At 40.2% G+C, this 21,507-nt stretch overlaps 2 protein-coding genes and 1 long non-coding RNA gene across 4 annotated transcripts; 2 read left to right on the top strand and 1 right to left on the bottom strand.

Moving 5' to 3' along the window:
• The first annotated feature begins 8,049 nt into the window (after positions 1-8,049).
• Positions 8,050-10,919, top strand: LOC127775192 (uncharacterized). Of its 2 annotated transcripts, none has more exons than XM_052301516.1 (2): positions 8,050-8,452; positions 9,391-10,907. In XM_052301516.1, exons 1-2 carry the CDS (start codon positions 8,354-8,356, stop codon positions 10,108-10,110), a joined length of 819 nt encoding a protein of 272 aa, XP_052157476.1. In that variant the 5' UTR covers positions 8,050-8,353; the 3' UTR covers positions 10,111-10,907. The 2 variants fall into 2 exon arrangements, with proteins under 2 accessions (XP_052157476.1, XP_052157477.1); XM_052301517.1 differs by lacking the exon at positions 8,050-8,452 and adding an exon at positions 8,493-9,287 and having other exon boundaries at positions 9,391-10,919.
• Positions 10,920-10,984: 65 nt separating this feature from the next.
• On the bottom strand, positions 10,985-13,882 carry LOC127775193 (uncharacterized). The gene is made up of 3 exons (XR_008017898.1): positions 13,705-13,882; positions 12,083-12,283; positions 10,985-11,986 (listed from the first exon to the last, which is right to left on the bottom strand). It is a non-coding gene; the product is annotated as an uncharacterized LOC127775193 (long non-coding RNA).
• Positions 13,883-14,116: 234 nt separating this feature from the next.
• Positions 14,117-21,414, top strand: LOC127774904 (uncharacterized). Its single transcript, XM_052301193.1, has 3 exons — positions 14,117-14,626; positions 19,610-19,907; positions 21,015-21,414. Exons 1-3 carry the CDS (start codon positions 14,117-14,119, stop codon positions 21,050-21,052), a joined length of 846 nt encoding a protein of 281 aa, XP_052157153.1. The 3' UTR covers positions 21,053-21,414.
• Positions 21,415-21,507: the final 93 nt, after the last annotated feature.

Genomic DNA, 21,507 nt, shown 5'->3' on the forward strand with positions numbered 1-21,507 from the left:
ACACCAAATATGTTATTTAGTAATTAACCGCACGTAATTACAAAGAGAAATTCAAGTAATTGTGGAAAACGGATATATCGAGTACAAAACATATACTCCCCCTATATTAAAAAAGAATCATATATGCATGTACTTTATAGTCAGGAATTAATTCTTTTTTTAACAGAGAGGGGGTATACACACACACACACTTTTGTAGTGATGCATATATGCAGGGCCTGCAGTCCCCAAGGTTGCATTGCACCTGCTTTCCAGTAGGGTAGTGTGTTATGTACTGATTGACTTTGGTAGTAGGGGGTAGCTCTCCTCCTTTTTCTATTCAACCTAGATGGAGATCACATGAGGAAATTCAAAGATTATGCATGATCGACAAGAACAAGATGGGAACTAGAAAAGATCCTATAATTAAACATATGTGGCACATACACCTAATTGCAAAAGCAGACATGTAGGAGGCCAAAGAGTGCACTACATTGCCATGCCCCCATAATTGCCATGGGTCCCTGATGAACTACAAGCAAGTCCCAAGAACCCTAGCTTAGCTTTTGCTTAGAGGGAAGAGAAAAAAAAAAGGAAGAAGAGAGATGGCTATGCATGATATAGTATATGACTAATTAAGAAACTAAAGGTGGTATCTTCATCACTTTATTACATACAGGGCTCAAACCAAAAAGAGATGGATGGATAGATGGATAGATGGATGGATGGATGGATGGATGGAGAGATCCAAGGTACATGACCCCTCCAGATTTGTGTCCCCTATAGTGCTTGTCCTCTTCTCTCTCCCCATCTCTCAATGAACTTATTGGTGAAAACAAATTAAAATATAGTGTGTTAATTAATTAATTTAACCATGCATGGGCCGGCCCTCCTCTACCAACTAGATTACCTGTTTGCTTTTGTTAGTTTGATTTGTCCATTTACTAGGTCCAATATTTTAGTAAGTTGTTGCGTATAGTCCCCATCTCGAGCTATATGCTAGTCAGCCGTCCTACATATGTGGCTTGGTATGCTTGTGTTTTTCCTTGCATGGTGTACCGGTATAGGCTAGTACATCTTCTACCTCAACCTTAATTATAAAAGTTTCAAGTTTATACAATCCATTAAATTACAATTGTATATTAGCCGTTAGGCATGCCTCACATGTGTCGATCTTTAATTTTTGCCTGCTCATTGATTAATTGTGTGTATAGATCAATTTTGCATTTCAAACTCAAACAATTACTATTGCTGTTTGAGATGGTACATTATAACATGGACCCACATAATACACATGTACATAAATGCATGCACATCCTTTATAAACCCTTAAATATTATCAAAGACATCAATAATGCACATATATATACTCAAATGTGCACGTATGTCCAGTTATGTGTAATATGTGAAACCCCGCATGTTGCTACGGGAGTTTAGTATGATAACAATAAATAGAAATAATGTGTAAGATAGCTAGACGATATAATTAGTTTACATAAGTTGATGTGTTTTCCGATAATTTAAATGGTATGTAGAATGATAATTCAAATGTAAAAGTAAGGTAATGTGACTTTATGTGAGAAGAAAATGAGGGAGATAATTTGGACCATAGATTAAAAAATATTTAATATTTAGGATAAAATATGGTCAAACCTTTTAAATTCCAAGCATTAATATTAATGCTCAAATGCTTAGTAGTTTTAAAAGAAGAAATGATATACTACCTCTATTTTTTAATATATGACACCATCGACTTTTTAACAAACATTTGTCCATTCGTCTTATTCAAATTCTTTTGTGCAAATATAAAAAAAAATAAGTCATGCTTGAAGAATGTTTGACGATAAATCAAGTCACAATAAAATAAATAATAATTATATGTATTTTTTGAATAATACAAATGGTCAAATGTATCTCAAAAAGTCAACGGTGTCATATATTAAAAAACGGAGGTGGAGTACGTAGATTTTCCGTGAAAAATACTTCACAAATCTTTACTATTATAAAAATTGAAAATGTTTTTGCCGGTATTTTGGTACGTCATCCGTGTATGAGTCTGTTTTTAAGTTTGTTTGCTTTTGAAAATACATATCCGTATTTGAGTCGGTTTTTAAGATCGTTCACTTTTTAATCTGTTTAAAAAACTCGCATTCTAACTTGAGACGATCGGACTCCTAACTACAGCTCAAGATTTTCTAAAAATATATATATCCAAGCGAACTCTCATAGTGAATTTTATCTTAACTAAATCATATAATAATAATGAGATTAAAATAGACTTCACCCGTTACAACGCACGGGTATTTTCTAGTACCATAAACTTATAAAATTAATTGCGCGCGGTAATCTTCAATCGAACTTTCAAAAATTATTCCTATTTAACATCATTATATGGACTGGAGTACGTGTTGATCAAGCTCAGAAGGCAGCAGAGAAGATCCAAATTAAGGTATCTATCTAGCTAATTGCTCTCGCCGGCCGGTAAGTTATTAATGGAAATTCGGAGCTTAGCCGCGTTGGACCCGAGTTAATTAGCTAGCTAAGAGTTAGTGTGTAGTGTATAGCATGATGTTATTAGTCGTTTGGGTTTAACGGCACCGCTAATAGCATCTCTCTCTTCTAGAATTAGCAATGCTCGATCATCGTCTTCCAGCTCTAGCATCTTCGTCGTCTTCTTCTTCTTCAGTAGGAGGAAGCATATACCAGCAGCTGCAGGCAGTTAAAGCTATAAGGTTCACCATGCCATACCTCAAAGGTAGTCACATGGTGGATGGTGCGACCTTTTCTCACGCAAAAATTTAAAGTTTTTTTTTGTCTCCTCCGCCGCTCTCATCTCTCTCTCTCTCTCATCAAAGAAATGGAGGAAACAAACAAACAACATATAAATTCATGTACTCTCTGCTAGCTCAGCTACTGAACGATGTCAACCATCCACACACCAGCCGGCTTCTTGTAATTAATAGTACACATGCAGGTTCTTGAAATGTGGTTGATAGTATAGTGATAAGGGATATGTGGTTTTAATCTTAAGATCCGGTGTTTAATCTTTAACATGCTCACAATTGGACGTTTCTCTCTCTCCAAAATCTCAATTTTTTCATACACATGCAGTCCAGGACGGATCGATCTACAAAAGAAATAGTAAGGTGTGTTTAACAAACTAGACGAATCTTCAATCTCTTCTTTTATATATGTTCGGCAGAAAATGTTAGTGAAGAGCTTTCACAGTCCTACCATCAGTAGTGACTAGTGAGGCCTCGAGGCCTCCTCACTCCTCCGCTCCCACGGCAGACCTGTTATTGCATACTTTCTCCATCCAAAAATAAAACTAATTCTATCTTTTTTTGAACAACTCGCACGAGACGATGCGAAATTCTATTGATAGAGCAGGAAAAAATTACAAGATTACAACACTGGACGGTCATAACCAGGAGAAAGAAAAAAATATACCACCACCTACACACCGGCAGCGCCAACACACACGACCAGGAGAAGGTTAGCACCGGACCGGCCGCCGCTAGACCAACAAAGGAACACAGACGAGATCGCCCTACAGCAAGGGGGGTGCCAAAACGACATCTTCAAAAAGAGAAGCAACGGAAGACCGCCGCTGCCGTCCATCAGGGCTCAAAGGAGCCAAGACTGGGCTTTCGCCCGGCAATCACCCTTGAGGGGTGAGACAGCACGACAACACCCTTAGGAGGGGGAATTCATCGTTGTCGGTCCGGCCAAGGCCGGGCAGGGTTTTCACCCGCCGCTCACCACCTGCGAATCTACGGCTGATGCACTGATGCTCCACCACCACTCAAACTCTGCCAACATGTGGGGCCCCTGCACCGACGCCCCTGCCAGCCAGCCTTCGTGCGCCGAAGACCGTGCCACACCCACCGGCAGCTCCACCACGCACCGAGGTCGCCTCTTCCACCGCCGGCCGCGCCTCTCGCGCCAAGCCGGCCTCCTCCACCGGACGCGCCTCTCGCGCCAATTCGGCCTCCCTCCATCGGCTGCGCCTCTCGCGCCGAGCCGGCCTCCACTGCCATCGGCTACGCCACTCTGCGTCTAGCCGGTCTCCGACCCCTCCTCCAAACGATGCTGCGCCGGCCGATGCAGCCGTCTGCCACACCCTCGGCAAGCCATCCGAGGCCGTCATGCCTCCTCCCACCACCATCACGGTCACCACCTCACCGTCACCTCACACCCAACGTACTCCTTCCCCGCCTGGATATACATGTGTCTAATTCTATCTAGCCATAATTCTATCTAGCTATAAATTAACCTGGATATACTCCTTCCCCGTCACCTCACACCCAACTCCTTCCCCGCCTGGATATACACCCAACTTCTTTCTCACCTCCAAACTAATTCTATCTAGCTATAAATTAACCTAGATATGCATGTGTCTAGATACATAGCCAGAGTTTATTTTTTCTTTTTATGGACGTAGGGTTTATATACGTACGCGAAGGTTTAATTTGGTTTGGTTTGGACGAGCTAGCACTGTAGACTGTACATGCACGGCCGGCGACTAGCTAGAGCTATCGCAGCTGCATTCATAATGTCGGCATGCACAAATACGTACACTACTGTCTATATAGTGTCCTCCTCTGTTTAATTTTGTTGCTTGTGTTCAATGAATTCTGTCCATTGTTACTTACTCTCTCAATTCCATAAAAAACAAATCTAGCACCGGATGTAACATATTCTAATACGATGAATCTGAACAGATATATATTCAGATTCGTAGTACTAGGATGTGTCACATCCGGTACTATATTGGTTTTTTATGGGATGGAGAGTACTTGTTGGCTTGGCTAAACATGTAAGATTGGCCGATAGATAGATAATACTCCCTCCATCTTTAAATATTTGACGTTGTTGACTTTTTTATACATGTTTGACCGTTCATCTTATTCAAAAACTTTTGTGAAATATGTAAAATTATATATATACATAAAAGTATATTTAACAATGACTTAAATGATAGGAAAAGAATTAATAATTACTTAAAATTTTTAAATAAGACGAACGGTTAAACATATTTAAAAAAGTAAACGGCGTCAAATATTTAGGAACGAAGGGAATATATATATACACACATCCACAGGCGAGCTAGCTGATGAGGTGGCTATTTGCCAGATAATGTACATGTCCAGTTTTGTCCAAGGTCAACTCTATGCCTTTGTTGCATATGCCTGTCGATGACTGTGTGTGTACCTTGATCATGTCCTCTTTAATTTGTCTATATTTGCTTCATTTCCCACGTTATATAAACTTTCTGTCGATTATTCTTTGATCCTTTTCCCCGTCTTAATTTCTTCTCAGGATATATTTTTTTTAACACAATCTCCTCGTAGTTATGTCAAATATATTTATAATCCAACGAAGTATATATACGTATAAGCAGTGATAGTTAATTGTGTATGAAGACTCGTTTTTGCTACGACTCCGGTGGATATAGCTTACACTGGGACTATCATTTATATATACGATGTATTGTCTTTGGAAGTCGATCTTTAGCATAACATGCATGGAGATAATTCACTAAAACGATAGCCGTTGTAGATTAGCTTGTACGCGTAAAGTATATAGATTATGCGATTAATCGGTGCATTTTTAAAGATTATGTGATAACTATGGTTTAGCTGGCTATACATTATCTATGGTGTTAACTAATTATTAACCAAAACACACATATATTATATACGAATGGAGTATGTTACTAGATTTTTTTTTCCTGAAGAAATTAAGAAAAAACAAACATGCATGTCGAGACAACTTTCGCGATTGTGAGGACACGAGGCAGCAAGTCATTGTCCTGACATGCCTCTCTACGATCGATATAATTTAATTATCCTGCATTAATTAGCTAGTTTAATTCTGTGCTCTTTCATGACCCCTGAACGTTAAGTGTACCTGGACTTGTAACCCAGGTTGTTAATCATTTGGCTTCAGATACCTTTCGGGTTTGTTGGTTTTTTTAATTGGGAAATGGACAATGTCGATCATATGTACGCACAATTAACATATTATGCTCCACATCGATCTCTACACAGATTTGTCTTAAACAAAAAAACAGATATGCCACATAAGAGTATTTAAAGTGTACACACCAGGGAACTGACACGCAGTTTTTCTCGTACTTGTGTGCTAGTCAATGTTCACACTACTTTATGCTTAACAAATTTAAATTTTAAATACTGGAAAAAAATAAATAAATACAACAGCCAACCTAGCTTTGAAAAGGGAAACATAAATATTCGCCATATATAGTAATACAACTCCACAACAACAATCAAAAGTAATTTCAATATCTTCCCCAAATAATTAACCTACTATATATGTAAAGAGACAGTAATAAGTTGCCAAAATTATGAGGGTTAATGAAAGTATTTACTGTGCATGCATGCATGGAACCTGAATTACAGACAGAAGAATATTCCTTCCATGCTAAGATGAGCAACGACCCATATATAAGGCCATAATCTAATGTGGTGCAGTAATTAATACTATAATTAATAGTACGTGCACTGCACAGTCTGCACGGTAAAAATCAAAGAAGTACTCTTGCATAGGGTTTTGATAGTCAATAGAAAAATGAAAAAAAAATGTTAGTCAGTGTAAATTATTGGACCAGCTATATATCTTATGGCCACATTTTTTAAATAAAACAATGAAATCATTTTTAAATTGTAAATTACAAATTTTAAAAGTGACCATGTAAATATTGTAAATATATATAATTACATTATATTTTTTTCAAATACACACTATATATATAAGAAGAGAATTAGGCTTTAAATTAATTGATTAACTACTTAGAAGTGACAGGTAAGATATATATAAACATATATACTTATTAAAATTAGCTATAAAATTAATCTAGTTATTTCTATCTTTTCATGTGCATATATACCAAAAATTAATGGGGTAATTGTAAAATCCATCCTAGAAGTCACTTGACTAACATTTTTTTTCATTTTTCACTCCTATCCATATGTTCTTTTATTGCAAATGCCCACCCACACTTAATTTTGTTGCAAGACCACCCTGGTGTGCATATGCTTAACCGAATTTGCCCGTTAACACTGATGTAGAGCCAACACAGGCTAAACTAGGCAATTAAATCTTGTCAAAGTGTTTGTATTGGACTTATTCTTTACGTTTCATTGAAGTTTTTTTATGCACATAGCAAAACTGGTACAACAACATTTAAGCTCTTATCAGCAATTCTATTTATGCAATATCCAAAAAAAAGTGTCAAACTATACTCCTAGAAGTATTTAATTTTGGTAAAGATCATGTAGTTGCCTCACAGTTTATGATAACGTATCGATTTGGTTAAGCACGTGTGCACTAGGGTGATTTTTTTGAACAAAACCGGGTAGGGAGTGGACATTTATAATAAAAATAACTTATGGGGTGGAAAATGTTAAACGTCAAGTGACTTTTGAGGTGGTTTTGTAATTTTTCCAAAATTAATTTTGTAAATATATGGAAAATTATGTGACATAATAATCCGTGCATGTTTCCTAACTCTCAGATAATAGAGGATCAACCGCATGCATACATACAGATGATAAGCCCTTAATCAAAATTAAAAATCCTTTTCCAGTCAAACCGACATGTACACTGTATAATACGAGAAACACTAGAGCACATACTATATACTGGCAGAAAATACCAAGAAAAAAACAGAGAAAAATACTGTTGAGACTTGAAAGAGAGAGAAGAGGAAGAATCATCAATTTCAGGTAGTCTGTAGAGGGGTAGCCCCATGAGACTTGTAAATAAGAAAAGAAGCAAAGACTTTGTCCACGCCATCCTCCAAGTCTCCAAACCTACACAAAGAGACACAAAAGTGGTTGGGACCCACCACCCCCAATGCATTTTTTTTTTCTCTCCTCTTCTCCTAACTTTTCTTTTTCCTTTTCCCCCTTTTTTTTTATCTCTCTTCCCTTGGAAAGTAGTAGTAGTATCTTTGTATAGGAAATGTGTGCACAGATGGCAAGAGATGATAGGAGGAATGCACATTCCATATACTTTAATCCCCTGATTTTTCTCCTCCTCTCCCACAACCTCTTGCTACTAATCTTCTTCTTCTTCTTCACAAAAACCTCCTCCTGTGATTAGTAAACAAAACAAACCAAGAGAGACCATCATCTGCTAGCTTAGAACTCCTATATATACATTTTCTCTGAATCTCTCTGCACCCAAAAGCCTCCTTCTTCTTCACTTGTCCTTGTTTCTCCCAAATCAAGAAGCACACACGTACGAGAGAGAGAGAGCAAGAAAAGGGGAGGAGGAAGAGATCATCAGATCGATCAGCGTGTGGCCAGGAGAAAGAGAAAGAGGAAGAGGAAGAGGAGAAGAGGAGATGGCAATGGAGCCGCTGCCACTCGGATTCGGAGACGGCCTGGACGCCACGCTGCTCTCCTCCCTCTGGGCCTTCCAGGATGATCTGCAGCCGCAAGAGGTAATTAATTGATTTGGCAAACATCGTCTTTGATCTCCAGCCGTCTTGTTTCTCTCCGGTGAACCCAAACGGAAGAAAGATTTCTGAGCACCGCATTTCTTGGCCGGCCATGGCCGCCGCCGCCCGGCCGGCCGGCGGCGAAATGCGTGTATGAGTTTGCTGTTCTTGGAGTCGTAGCGGATGGGGGCGAGTCATCGATGTGTTGTCTTGTCCCTCTCATCCTCTCTCTCTCTCTCTCTCTGCGTGTTTGTCGTGGTCAAGACGGGTTAGGCAAGCTTGGGGACTCGCGACGCCATGGCTGACGTGCTGGAATTCTTCTCCTTTTCCATCACTAGTTTTGCTTCTTCTTCTTCTTTCTTCTTTCTTCTTTCTTGTGGAAAATTCACTCCAAGAAGAAGACTCACTTCTTGTAACTTGTCTTTGGTTCGGTTCACAGAAGTACTAGTAGAATACAATTTCAGGTTTGGTTTGGTTCACTTTTTTTCTTTTTCAACAAAAGTTTGGCACTGTAGTGAGATGCTGTACAATGATGTTGTTTTTTTTCTTTTCCTCCGGTCCCTATGAGGAGAGAGAAACAGAGAGAGAGAGAGAGAGAGAGTGATTTGTTTTTGTATATAATTATATTTTTTCCAAGCATGCATTGGACTGATTCCCCAAGTGAAGTGGTGGTTGCATGATGCAATCATTTGGAAGGGATCGAAATCATTTGCCCTCTGGATCATGCTCATGCATCCATCTCATCTCCTCCCTGCCCTTCCATTACCTTGTGTCTCCTCATCATCAACTCTACTATTAACTCCTAATCTCTCTGCTTAATCACTTCGTTAATCCTCTGGTGACTAATTGCAATTATCCATCCAAGAAAGTATAATTGATAGTACTAGTATATTTTGATGCAAAAAAATAAAAATAAATTGAGGTTGCTGACTGAATTTCAGAGCATGGAGGAGCTGAAGCAGAGCTTGATGGCGACAACGCTGGAGCTGGACGCGGCGAAGGAGGAGCTCAAGAAGAAGGAGCAGAGCATCGCCAAGCTCGCCGACCTCGTCCGCCATGTCGCCAAGGAGCGCGACGACGCGCGCGACCAGCTGCAGCGTCTCCTCGCCGCCGCGGCCGCCAAGCCGCCGCCGCCGCCGCTCGTCACCTCCAGCGTCACCGACTCCGACGGCGGCAGCCTCGTCTCCTCCCCCGCCGCCGACAACCCCTTCTTCGACCCCGTCACCTCCTCCGACAAGCGCTGCTGCGCCATCGCCAGCCCGCCTCCCGCCGCCAAGCAGCAGCACGCCGCCGCCGCGGGCGCCGACGCGGTGCTCGACATGCTCGCCATGAAGAAGCCGCTGCCGCAGAGGGGCAGGCTGCTCCAGTCCGTCATGGAGGCCGGGCCGCTCCTGCAGAACCTGCTCGTCGCCGGCCTTCTCCCGCGGTGGCGCAACCCGCCGCCGGTCGCGCTCGACACGCTCCCCGTCGGCGTCCGGGCCGGTGGCGCCGTCTACCCCGGCGCGTCACTCTCGCCCGGGATCACCTCCTCCGCGGCGGTGATCGGCTACGGCGGCGGCGCCAATGCCTGCGGGAAGAGGCCCATGGCGGCGGCGGCGGCGGCGGTGGCGGCCAGCTGCTCGCCGGCGGCGTTCAGCGCCAAGCGGCATCGGCTGCACTGACCGTCCGATCCGATGCTGTGCACGGGATCGGACGGCTGTCGTGCGTCCAGCTTCCGACCGGTTGGTTCGTTAGGTGGTGGTCGTGTGGCCCACCTGTCAGTGACAAGGGATTGCCATTGAGGGCCCACCTGTCAGTGACAGGTGATTACCATTGAGGGCGAGCGAATATTTGCATGAACCAAAAACATTAGTAGATGCTAACTGCTTAGTGTTAAGAGTCGTCATGATAGAATTATTATAGAGTTGATCCTGCTTAATTATGATGTAAATAGGAAGTTAGTATCAAATTTTAATTAAACCTGTTCCTTGCTCTCTTTTTTTATTTTTTGTTTTGACGTTTCAACTTGTGAGTGAGTGATCGAGGGTGTTCATAGTGTGACATGGTAGTAATTCTTGCTTTGCAGTGAGATAAAGAGATTGTTAGGTTTATCGAGTTCATTCATGCCCTTGGCTTGGCTGGAATCGGAATTTTATTTATCCTTTTGGTAGAGAGCTTATTCATTCTTGATATGCTCTCTGCACATTGATGTATGCTAGTATCCATCTACTTTGGATGTTACAACTTGCAGAGTAATTTATGATACATCCTCAGCATGTCTAATGTAGCATGTTTTGATCAAATTAGCAACAATGGACGACAAATTTAAGGCAATCATGCAAAATTCAAAAGGAAAAAAAATCTGGTGTTCTGACGAACATTAGCAAAAACTTCCATTGGAAATTACTGTTTGTTTAATCTTCAAGTTTCAGAGCTGCTACTCCCTCCGTTTCACAATGTAATACTTTCTAATATTGCCTATGTACACATAGATGTTAATGAATCTAGACATATATATGTGTTTAGATTCATTAACATCTAAATGAATATGGGTAATGTTAGAAAGTCTTGCATTATGAAACGGAGGAAGTACTTATTAAGCATTAACATAGGGGATTGCACTTACTGAAACTTAGGCCATGTTCATCAGCAATGGGTAGTGACTGCCACAGAAGGTGCCAAATTTCAGTTGGAAAGGATTTCATAAACTAATTAACAGGTGTTCAAAAGAGAAGAGACAAATCTGTTATCCTTTGCCATTGTTCTTCCTGGAAACATGAGGCTTGTTCCCATGCATCTCTTTCATTTATGGAGCAGAACATGGGTGACCAACTGCTTTGAGCACCCAAATCCATTGCATATGTCCCAACATCATCTTTTTCAACACAAAGGAGCTCACTCCAAGAAAACTCTCCTTGACTAGGCCACTTCTTTTTCCAGTGTAAGATAATCCATAACTGCTCCTTTGTAATTAATTAATTAATCCTGGTAGATTAGCCTGTTAGGTCTCACATGAGCAGATAAGAGGGGATTTCTTACTTCCTACTCCTAATCACATGCAAGTAAAACAGTTCAGAGTACAATAAGGATTTTATCCCCAAAAAATAACTTGCAGACTAGAGATAGATATTCCTAAATGCACTGGATACAAGCTGATAAACTGCATGGGTATTTTCATATTAAAGCATACAAAAATTACATGTGTTCCATTACATACAGAGTAAACCTTCTACCATTTTCATTAGAGGAAAACTTAATTTAGTCAGTGCATGATCTACAAACTAACCACATCACCATTCAAAGGAAGCTTTCGCCGAAAAATTATACAGTTTAATCAAATGATTGAGATATCCAATGTAATGTATACTGCTACATAGTACTAGTGGCCTAGCAACATCAGCAGGCAACTGCTGTCCCTGGGAGTACAGAATTGAGTCAGGATGATAGAAGCTGCTGCTAATCCATTGATGCTGATGCCTAATACTTTCATCAATTCCTAGGTCCTTTGCATTAACTAGTTCACATGCATGATTGATACAGCCTAAACAGAGACTTTACCTGAATTGCAAACAAGATAGCACAGTTAAATGTAATTCAGGAGGCAAGTAACAATTGATGGGAGATGGTCCCCATAAGGCACTCCCAGAAAATTACCAATCCCAAACTGTCCAGTAGCATCAGTCAATCAAGGCGGGCTAGCACATGATAAGAGATGATGAATTTTCAGCCGACACAAGCTTGGATCAAACCTGGGTAGAAACACACTGCTTTCGGCCTTTCATGTCATCATTTACTTGTTTCAGTGAGCAGGAACATCCTGTAATTCAATCATGCCAACTCCATTACGTGCTGTCCCTGTGAGTACAAACGGAGCATAATGCAGCATGTTATTTCTTGCATATTGACATCGATGTAAGGTAGTTTGTAACATAATTTTCTAGACCACATACTTTCATACTTTGAGATATTTTTTGGCCCATTATGCTAACTAGTCCCATAGGCATGCCTGGTACTACATCCTAAACAGCTTAACATAAACTCCAATAGCATTGCACAAATGGAAGCATATATCCGTGATGTGCTAGTAGTGAGAAGGTGAAACAAAACTGCTGAATAATTTGTTTATATAAGCAGAAGTATGAAATCAGCTAGATTAATCAATTTCCAGGAGCTGTCAAAGTGAACCTCACTTCATGTTAAATATTAGAAATTGATTCGACATCTTCCTGTTACACAGGAGCAAGGCATGTTTAAATTCCTATTGAAGGCCACGGCTAAATCATAAATCAAAATGTGCACCTGTCAATCTGCCATTTTTTTTGGCCTTTGTACCTTCTCTGAGGACCTTTAGGCGTCATAAATGGCACTCACAGAACCTAAGGAAGCAGGAAAGAGATTCTGCTTCATGTAAGTTGCTTTTACAGAAGTTTGCAAGTTTTATTACTCTAACGATAGCATATTCTGAATACTTCTTTTTGGCGGGGAGCATGTTCTGAATACTTGATGCACCTACAGCTGTGGGACTGCGGCCCAGTAAATTTCCTTCGGTTCTGTACTTCTGTAACCATATGAGGAAATGTGTGCAGCTTCTTCAGTATGACAAAAGCCAAAAGTCCCACAAAACATTGTTAGCATCTCATGACATGATGGCAGAACTACCACTTAATTTGTGTTTATTCATAAATTGATAAAGGAAATATCATTAAAGAAATGGAATATAACAGAAAGAAACAAAACAAACCACATGAAAATCCTAATACGAAGCGTTAAAACAAAACCAGGAAATTGATGCTATCCGCACTAGAGCATTTCTGCTAATCAGAAAATAAATGACTGAAGTTTTGAGTTTAGAACTGAACATCAAGAATCTACCCTGATGGACAGTTGAATTTGTGAGGCAAAATAAACTGTAGGCAACTTTTTGGTTTCAGTCCGTAACCTAACAAGGCACAGGAGAATCCAGTACTATAATACCAGCTTTAGAACATAGCATGTGAATACTTATACGAGTGATTTGTTTTCCAAGCCTAGCATTCTACAATGTAATTGTATTTTCTATTAATCTGAAAGTGCGTCCTGTTCCATAAGCCTCTACTGCAGCACTGTTACGTAGCAATCTCTATATTTTCGCATCTCTGTATATTACGTAGCACTAATAATCAGAACCAAGATAGTCCTAGTTATACCAAAAGAATAAATGCAAAATTGGTGAAACTGAATAATCATACCGAATGACGAAATTGCATAGCAAAGCTTCAGAAAAAGAAGATACATACCCATCGACGGAGAAGAAGAAGCATGAGCCGGCCTCCTCCACGCGTGGCCCTGCATCTTCCCCTCCATGAGCCGGCCGGTCTCCTCCGCCGCCGCGGATTCCCATCGAGCTCTCTACACAAAGTCCGGTGGGCGGTGGCGGTGGCGGTGGCGGCGCCGCCGTGGGTGGGATCGGCGAAATGGGAAGGGGAGAGGAGGAGGGAGACGAAGCCTTGGGTGGGCCGTGGGCTTTGTCCCCAACGCGGCCCACCAACCAGATCCCAGGGCCCACCTTGTCAGTGAGTCACGGAGACCGTTTCTCCCGCTTCGAATAGCCTCGCCTTTGGCGCCGCCGACGCGTAACCACCTCAACTAACTCTCCCCTTCTCCTCCGTCTCCGTCGCCGCCGCCGCCGCCGCGATCTCCGGCCATCGAATGGAGGTGTTCCAGGTGGCGCACTTCGTGCGTCTGCGCTCCTCCGTCCGCAGCAGCAGGTACCTCGCCGCGGCCGACGACGGGACGAGCGTCTTCCTGTGCGGCCGCCGCGGGGTGCACAACGCGGTGTGGGCCGTCGAGCCGGTGATCGGCGTCATACCGGGCGCCAGCGCGGGGCCCTACGTCCGCCTCCGCGGCGCGTACGGCCGGTACCTCGTGGCGACCAACTACGGCGCCGGGAGGGGGCCATCCGACGGGGTCGTCGCCGAGCAGCGCGACCTCGGCGTCCGCCCAACGCCGCCGGGGTACCTGTGGCAGGCGTTCCGCCGGCGCGACTCCTTCGTCCTCCGCAACGGCGCCGGCCGGTACCTCCGCGCCAACGGCAGGTTCCGCAGGTGGCACAAGGACGTCTCCGTCGCCGGCGACAACGCCAGCACGATGATGCAGTGGAGGGTGGAGGTCGTGCCCCCCATGGCCTCTCGCCCTTCCCTCGTCGACCTACCGGCCCAGGTAAACCTCATGTGTAGAAACTATAATCTACTAACATGAGTGCTTAGCCTAAATATGATCACCCTAATGCGGAATTTTTAGGGTTACTGACCGTTGTTTAAAACCATTGATGCGATTCTCTTTCTTCCCTCTGCAATGTCGTCAACAGGAGTGGAAGTAGAGGACGAAGTCCCTCGAACAGCTCCGGTGATCATCGGCATAGGGGAAGTAGTCGTAGCAGTAAGAACGCCGGCTTGATCCCGAAGGGGTCACCGGCGATCACTTGTGGGGTAGCGGCGGCCTTCCGGTCGCCACCTATATTGTCCCGGAATTTTCACACGTTTCCCCTCCAACACCTATGTTGATCGGGTTTAGGGTTTGGTTGTTGGGGAGATTGAGTCTTGGGTCGGCCTCCTTTTTATATTTAGCGCTGTAGGAAATCGGAGGTAACTAAAAAGGAAATAAATTGGGCACCACCGATCACGACGCGTAGTTAATCGGGAATTAAAACAAACTAGGAAGGTAGCCCGCGTGAATACACGGGCATGCGTCGTACACTAAGTTTGAGACACTTGTAAGAGCGAAATATTAACCGAAGAACATTTATCACGATTTCTCCGTAAATTGTTTTAGTCGGCATTAATTGCTTTTATAATTTTTTAACCTATTAGCTTTATATTATATCATATTTAAGTAATACTATCTATAAACAAATTATTTATAATCTTTTTCATCATTTAAAAAGAAGGTAGACTTATTTTTTTTTTAGAAAACATGTCAACGAAAAGTAAGTGTAAAGTAAAAGTAAGGTATTTTTTAATTGCATATATATTATCATGGTTTATTCGAGGATGAATTGGGTGGGACATGAACCTCCACTAAATGTATGGGTTTATATAGCCTAATATGATAGATGTAGTTTGACAACCAGTCCATCTATGAACATTTCATGTAGAGTGGGTAAGAGGTTCCACGCCAGCTAACGTGAATACGATAACGACGAAATATAATTGCGCAATAATACTTTTGAAATGTGATGTACTATGAATACACGCTTTTTTTTCTTATATAAGATAGATCTAACGGTTAGAAATAATATTTCCACCGGTTTAAAAGTCATAGGAGTATTCCAGAAATGTAGCTTAAATATTATGGTTGTTTTAATATCCAACATTATTACGAAGTGAATGTAGCTCAATTGGTTAGGTTCTCTGTGGTGGAACTTTGCCCACTCGGGTGCAAGTCCTAGACTTGACAAATTATTTCATGGGAGGCGACGTACCAGTTGACAGTGAGGTGCGTGGCGACTTCGTCAATGTCAAAATATGTCAGTCTAATCTCTCAGAAGTACTCATAGAGGTATATGCATGTGTGCATTAATAGAGGGTGAGTGTGTGCGCGTTGTGAGTTTTTGCGTTTGTACTTAGTTTCTAAAAATATCAAACATTATATATTGTTTCTCTTTTAATTTAAGAGATAAAACAATAGGGAGTGGATGATAGTATTTGTTCATGGGAGGGTGAGGAGGTGGTGAAGATTTTATTTTTCTATTTTTCTAAATGATTTAAGTGAAAGCTGATGATGGGGTGTTTAATTTTTTCTAAGAATTTCTATGGTTTTTCCTGTTTTCATAGGAGGTGACACATGGCGACTTAAGATTTTTTTTAAAAATAATAGATCTAATAGTTAAAAATAATAGATACGTCAATGTAATTACTATTTATTACAATTTTATGACATATTATACGGTGATTTATGAGCGCTCTAGAGCGTGTTTAATTGATTTTTGTTACATACAATGAATGATTTAGTATAACATAATACATATGTACAATTAATTTTCCGTTGTTATTTAGTTGCCATGTTAACTTCTATGTAGTAAAATATAGTTAATGTGATCTTGATTGATTGATTTATTTATTTATTTATAAATAAAACTATAAATATTTATAAAAAAACATACTTTTTTATACCCGGAAGGTATGGAATAAAAGTACAAAGCCACCGGCAAGTATATCTATGTACTATATACTAAAAAATCATTAAATATTGTCTAATAAAGTCATTTAAATGGTACCATAGAATATATTCTAGAGCACTTATGTAGAAGATCGATTGGCACTCTTGGATTGGATTGTTTCCTCTAACTGGCAGAACTGCATTTTTCGATCAATCACAAATAAAGATATAAAATTATAATTGTTGTGGTAGCTAGAGTCAAAAGCCGACCTTAACCAAATATGTCATTTTGGATATGTATTGGGAGTGAAAACATAAAGTAAACATCGATTGTGCCAATATAGAGCCCGAGGGGCATTGTATGTATGTACATACGTACACCATCGCCCAACATCCACCCCCTTCGCCTCATTCATGCCCTCTCCCAATGTACTGTCTCTCATGTTTTCATCCTATATTAGTCAGGAACCCTAATTTATTATAATCTTTTAAAATAAATAGCTATTTTTATCGACTTATGTCTTTGGACCATTATTAACTATATTTGAACTTCTTAAATAAGGGAGCGTATCCTATGCACACAGGCCCTCACATGTACACACCGTGTACACCAACTAAAAATTATCACAAAAAATTCTAGGAAAATTCATACATATACTTTCAATAGTATTACATCTACGTGCAAAGTCGCATCTTCAAATTCATTCTACATAGAGAATAACAAAAAAGATAAAATTCTGACAAAATTGCAACCTTAAAACTGTCAGATTTTTTGTTTTTTTTGTTACGGCTAAAATATAATGAATTTGACGTTAAGATTTTAACCCTAGGTGTAATACAATTGAAAGTATGTGTATGATTTTTTCTAGATTTTTTGGTGACATTTTTTAGTTGGTGTGCACGTGTGTACACGTGAGGGCCCGTGTGCATAGGATATGTTGCCCTTAAATAAATATGTTATTTTTGGGTTATATTCTGACTATTTTCATATCATTTAAATAATTATTAGAAAATATGAAAAAAAACCAATGATATATACTTTACCTGTTGAAAATATTTTTGTTGAATTTTCTTTACATATATGTATAATGTAGGATTTATTACTATTGAAATACCAACCAAACAGTTTCGAAAAATTCCAAAATGATTTGATAATGTTAATCTCACATAAATTAAAATTTAAATTGGATCTACTTAAAAAACACAACCAAATTACATGGTTTGCATTTTTACATAGTTCAAATTATCGTTGTATATTTGTTAAGTAATATTTGATACCATAAAGTATATAGTTTGATGCGATTTTTTTTTGAAAAAATTGTTATGGAGTTAATTAATACATGTCGATGTCATTTGCCGCAATGTATTTTGTGCTAAAATATAGCGAACATAAGACATCAATGTAAAATCATAATAAAATAAATGGTAATTATGTATTTTTATTAGTAAGATGAATAATCAAACATATGCTCAAAAGTCAATAGCGAAAAAAGTAATATAAAAATATTTAGGGGTACCCTAGGTAAAAAAAATAAAAGTGGGTGAATGGGAATAGAAAAAAGAGTAAATTTCACAAAACTACACGTTTTATGGTCCAAGTTAACAGGATACCACGTCCTCATCCTAGGTGGAACAATCACGTCGTCTCACAGGTGAATCCATTCATTGATAGTTTAGTTTTATCAAACTACACTACCAAAATATATGTACTTGAGTGCCAAGTGTCAAAATGTGTATGGTTTTCTGTAATTTGGACCACAAAACGTGCAAGGAGAGGAGAGGAAAGGAGGTTTTAATCTAATCTAATGGTGCAAAATAATGGATCCACCAGTTTAAATGAAAATTGAGGGCTAGATGTTTCCCGTCTATTAAAAGGCAAATCGAAAGTTCACATTTTTTTTGTTTTATAGCACCGAAGGCGGTTTAGAAGCGTTTGTAGGAAGTTTAACGGACTTTTAGTATATAATAATAGATAGATTTAAGTAAATATATTTATATTTGTGAAGTTATATATTTTATTTTTATATTATAGAAATCATATTTTAAAGACTATTGATTTTTATATGGATGTATGTTTTTTCCAGCGAAGAATAGGAAAGCTTTATCGTTTTGTTTTCAGTCACGTGCATTTGTACGTACGGAAAGACAAGAAGTAGCGTTTGCATCGTGTAGCGCTTGTATGTTAATATGAGAAAATTATTTTTTTAATAATAGATCTAATCTAATGGTGTAAAATAACGGGTCCACTAATTTAAATGAAAATCAACGATAAGATTATATAGTGCCATGTGGCGACTTAGGAGTGTTTGTAGGGGTACACGTGGTGGCTTGAGAGCGTTTGTAGGAAGTTTAATGGACTTTTAGTATATAATAGATAGAAGATAGATAGATAGATTGGATCGCTGTGATCTCGCGCAGACAACGGGTGGAAAACGGTCTAGCACGATCTCCTCCCGGTTTTCCAAACCGAGAGATCAATTTTCCCAACATCATGTTCTTGCGTTTCTTGCATTGGTTCCTCCAATGATCGATCACATCCATGGTTTCTTTCTTGATTTCTTGAGCATTAATTGATGGGTTCTTGCACTGTGTCGCGATCCTGTTCTGTTCTGTCAGATATTGTGCTCTCTTCAATTGTTGTGTTCTTGTGATTAAACTTTCAGTGATTCTCCAGCCCTCAATCCATGAAACGTTCTTGCATTGGTTTCAATCCTCTTTCATGAGTTCTTGAATTCTTGAGCATTAGTTGCTGGGTTCTTACAGGGTGTAGCGATCATTCCAACCGAACTCCATTTCATGATCCTGTGCTATATTCAATCTATCAAACATTCTTGGATCGGTTCCAATCCCTAGCTAGATTCTTTCTCGAGCTCTAGAAAATTCTTGAGCGTTGTTAATTTCTGGTTTCTTGAAAAACTGTGTATCGATTGTTCCAAACTGAATTCCATTTCATGATCTTATACTGTTCTATCAGATATCTGTTGTCCCCAATGTGTACTCTGCTAGATTAATTCATTGTCACTGCATTGTGCGATCGATGAACAGCTGATGCACCGCACGAATCCGCCGGTGGAATCCGACCTGTCGCGGGTGATCCGGTACGTCCGAGCCGACAACGCCGGGAGGTACGGCGAGCAGGAGTGGGCGCCGGTGAGGGTGAACACCAACAACCTGACGCACCTGCGGCTGACGATGGCCGAGCGCTTGGGCCAGAACTGCGACGCCGGCCAGATCACGCTCTGCGTCCGCGCCGGCCGCTATGCCCACCTCTCCCCTCTGCTCGTCGACCTGCCCATGGGCAACAACCCCATCCACATCGTCGTGCTCAATCACGGGACACCAGGTGACTGACGAGCAGCTCACTGCCGTTTCTTTCTTTCCTTGCTGAATTTTCATTTCAGTAGCATAAGTTATACTCCCTCCGTCCCTAAATATTTGACGCCGTTGATTTTTTAAAACATATTTAACCGTTCGTCTTATTTAAAAACTTTTATGAAATATGTAAAACTATATGTATACATAAAATTATATTTAACAATGAATCAAATGATAGGATAAGAATTAATAATTACTTAAATCTTTTAAATAAGACGAACGGTCAAACATATTTAAAAAATCAACGGCATAATATTTAGGAACGGAGGGAGTATATCGTAGAATGCTCGAAGTTGCTGATTTCAGTAGTATTGTTCACTGATCACTGCTGTAATGATAGTTGGGTTGGTCAGTAGCAGAGTAGCTAGCTACAGGCATTTTGTTCTTTCTACCAGCTGCTTGCTGAATTTTGATCTTGCTTTCTTCAGCAGCGTTGTTCATTGTTGTGAGAGTATTTAGTCAGTATCATTGGTCACTGCATGATTATTCAGTTTAGGAGCATACCGTAGTCAGATCGACATTACTGACTTCAGTAGCAGTTTTCACTGATGTAAAATGGGACCAATCTAGAAAGGACTAGATTGATTTTGAATTAAGAAGGGGGTGAGGCTCGAACCCGGACCGGCTAGCTCGTAGCTTGCGTTACTAGCCGGAAAGACCCGGGCCTTTCTCCAGTTTTCACTGTTGTGGGAGTACTACTTATTCAGTAGCATTGGTTACTGAATTTTCATTTTAGTAGAGTAGTTCACTTGTTTTAAGACTTGATTGTTCACTTGTTCTTATTACAAAATTGCTCACTAAGAGCAAGTTTAATAGTATAGCCAACTAATAGCTCTAATTCATCTATAACCAATTTAATAGCTCATCTATACAATAGTTACATACTACACTATTAATATCTGGTCCCACCTATCATACACACACTACGTCTTAGAGTCCGTGCTACAGCTGGCTACAAATCTGTAGCCCGCTGCTTTTCTCTATTCTTATTTATCTTCTTAAAATATGTTTGTAGCTGACTTATAGCCTGTACCTGCTCTAACTTGTTGTTCTGCTCGATATCGACGAATTTCAGCGGAAAGTGCGTTGCGGTACCCCGATGTGGAAGCGTAGAGTAGCAGTAGACTTCAGCAAGGATGGACAGCTTGGACGTCCTACAAAAGTGACATCATTAAGATTTGTTTCATTCTTTTAGAAATAGTACCACTTGGATCATTGCTGAGGATCAGTTCAGTAAAGTATGAAAAAAATGCACCTCTGGTGTATTCCCGAAAAGATGGTGCTAGTTTTGGTTGAAGAAAATCAACAGAGTAGTTTGCTAGTTTTACTGAAAATATTCATAGAACAGGGAACAGTACAGGGCATTGACATAGAACTTTCTCTGAATATAATGATAGAATAGGCATAGTGTATTTTTGTGTCGCCTCCTTCAGGTTTAGCTTCAATCAATTGATATGTAACAATGATCTGATGCAATGCAGTTATTTAGCTCTAAATGTGTTGCTTTACATTTTGATATGGTTTCCTCCTTGAAGCAGTAGCATAGCATCTGCTCAAATGTGCCATTT

The sequence above is a fragment of the Oryza glaberrima genome, chromosome 5, assembly GCF_000147395.1.
Source record: "Oryza glaberrima chromosome 5, OglaRS2, whole genome shotgun sequence".
Lineage (NCBI taxonomy): Eukaryota > Viridiplantae > Streptophyta > Magnoliopsida > Poales > Poaceae > Oryza > Oryza glaberrima.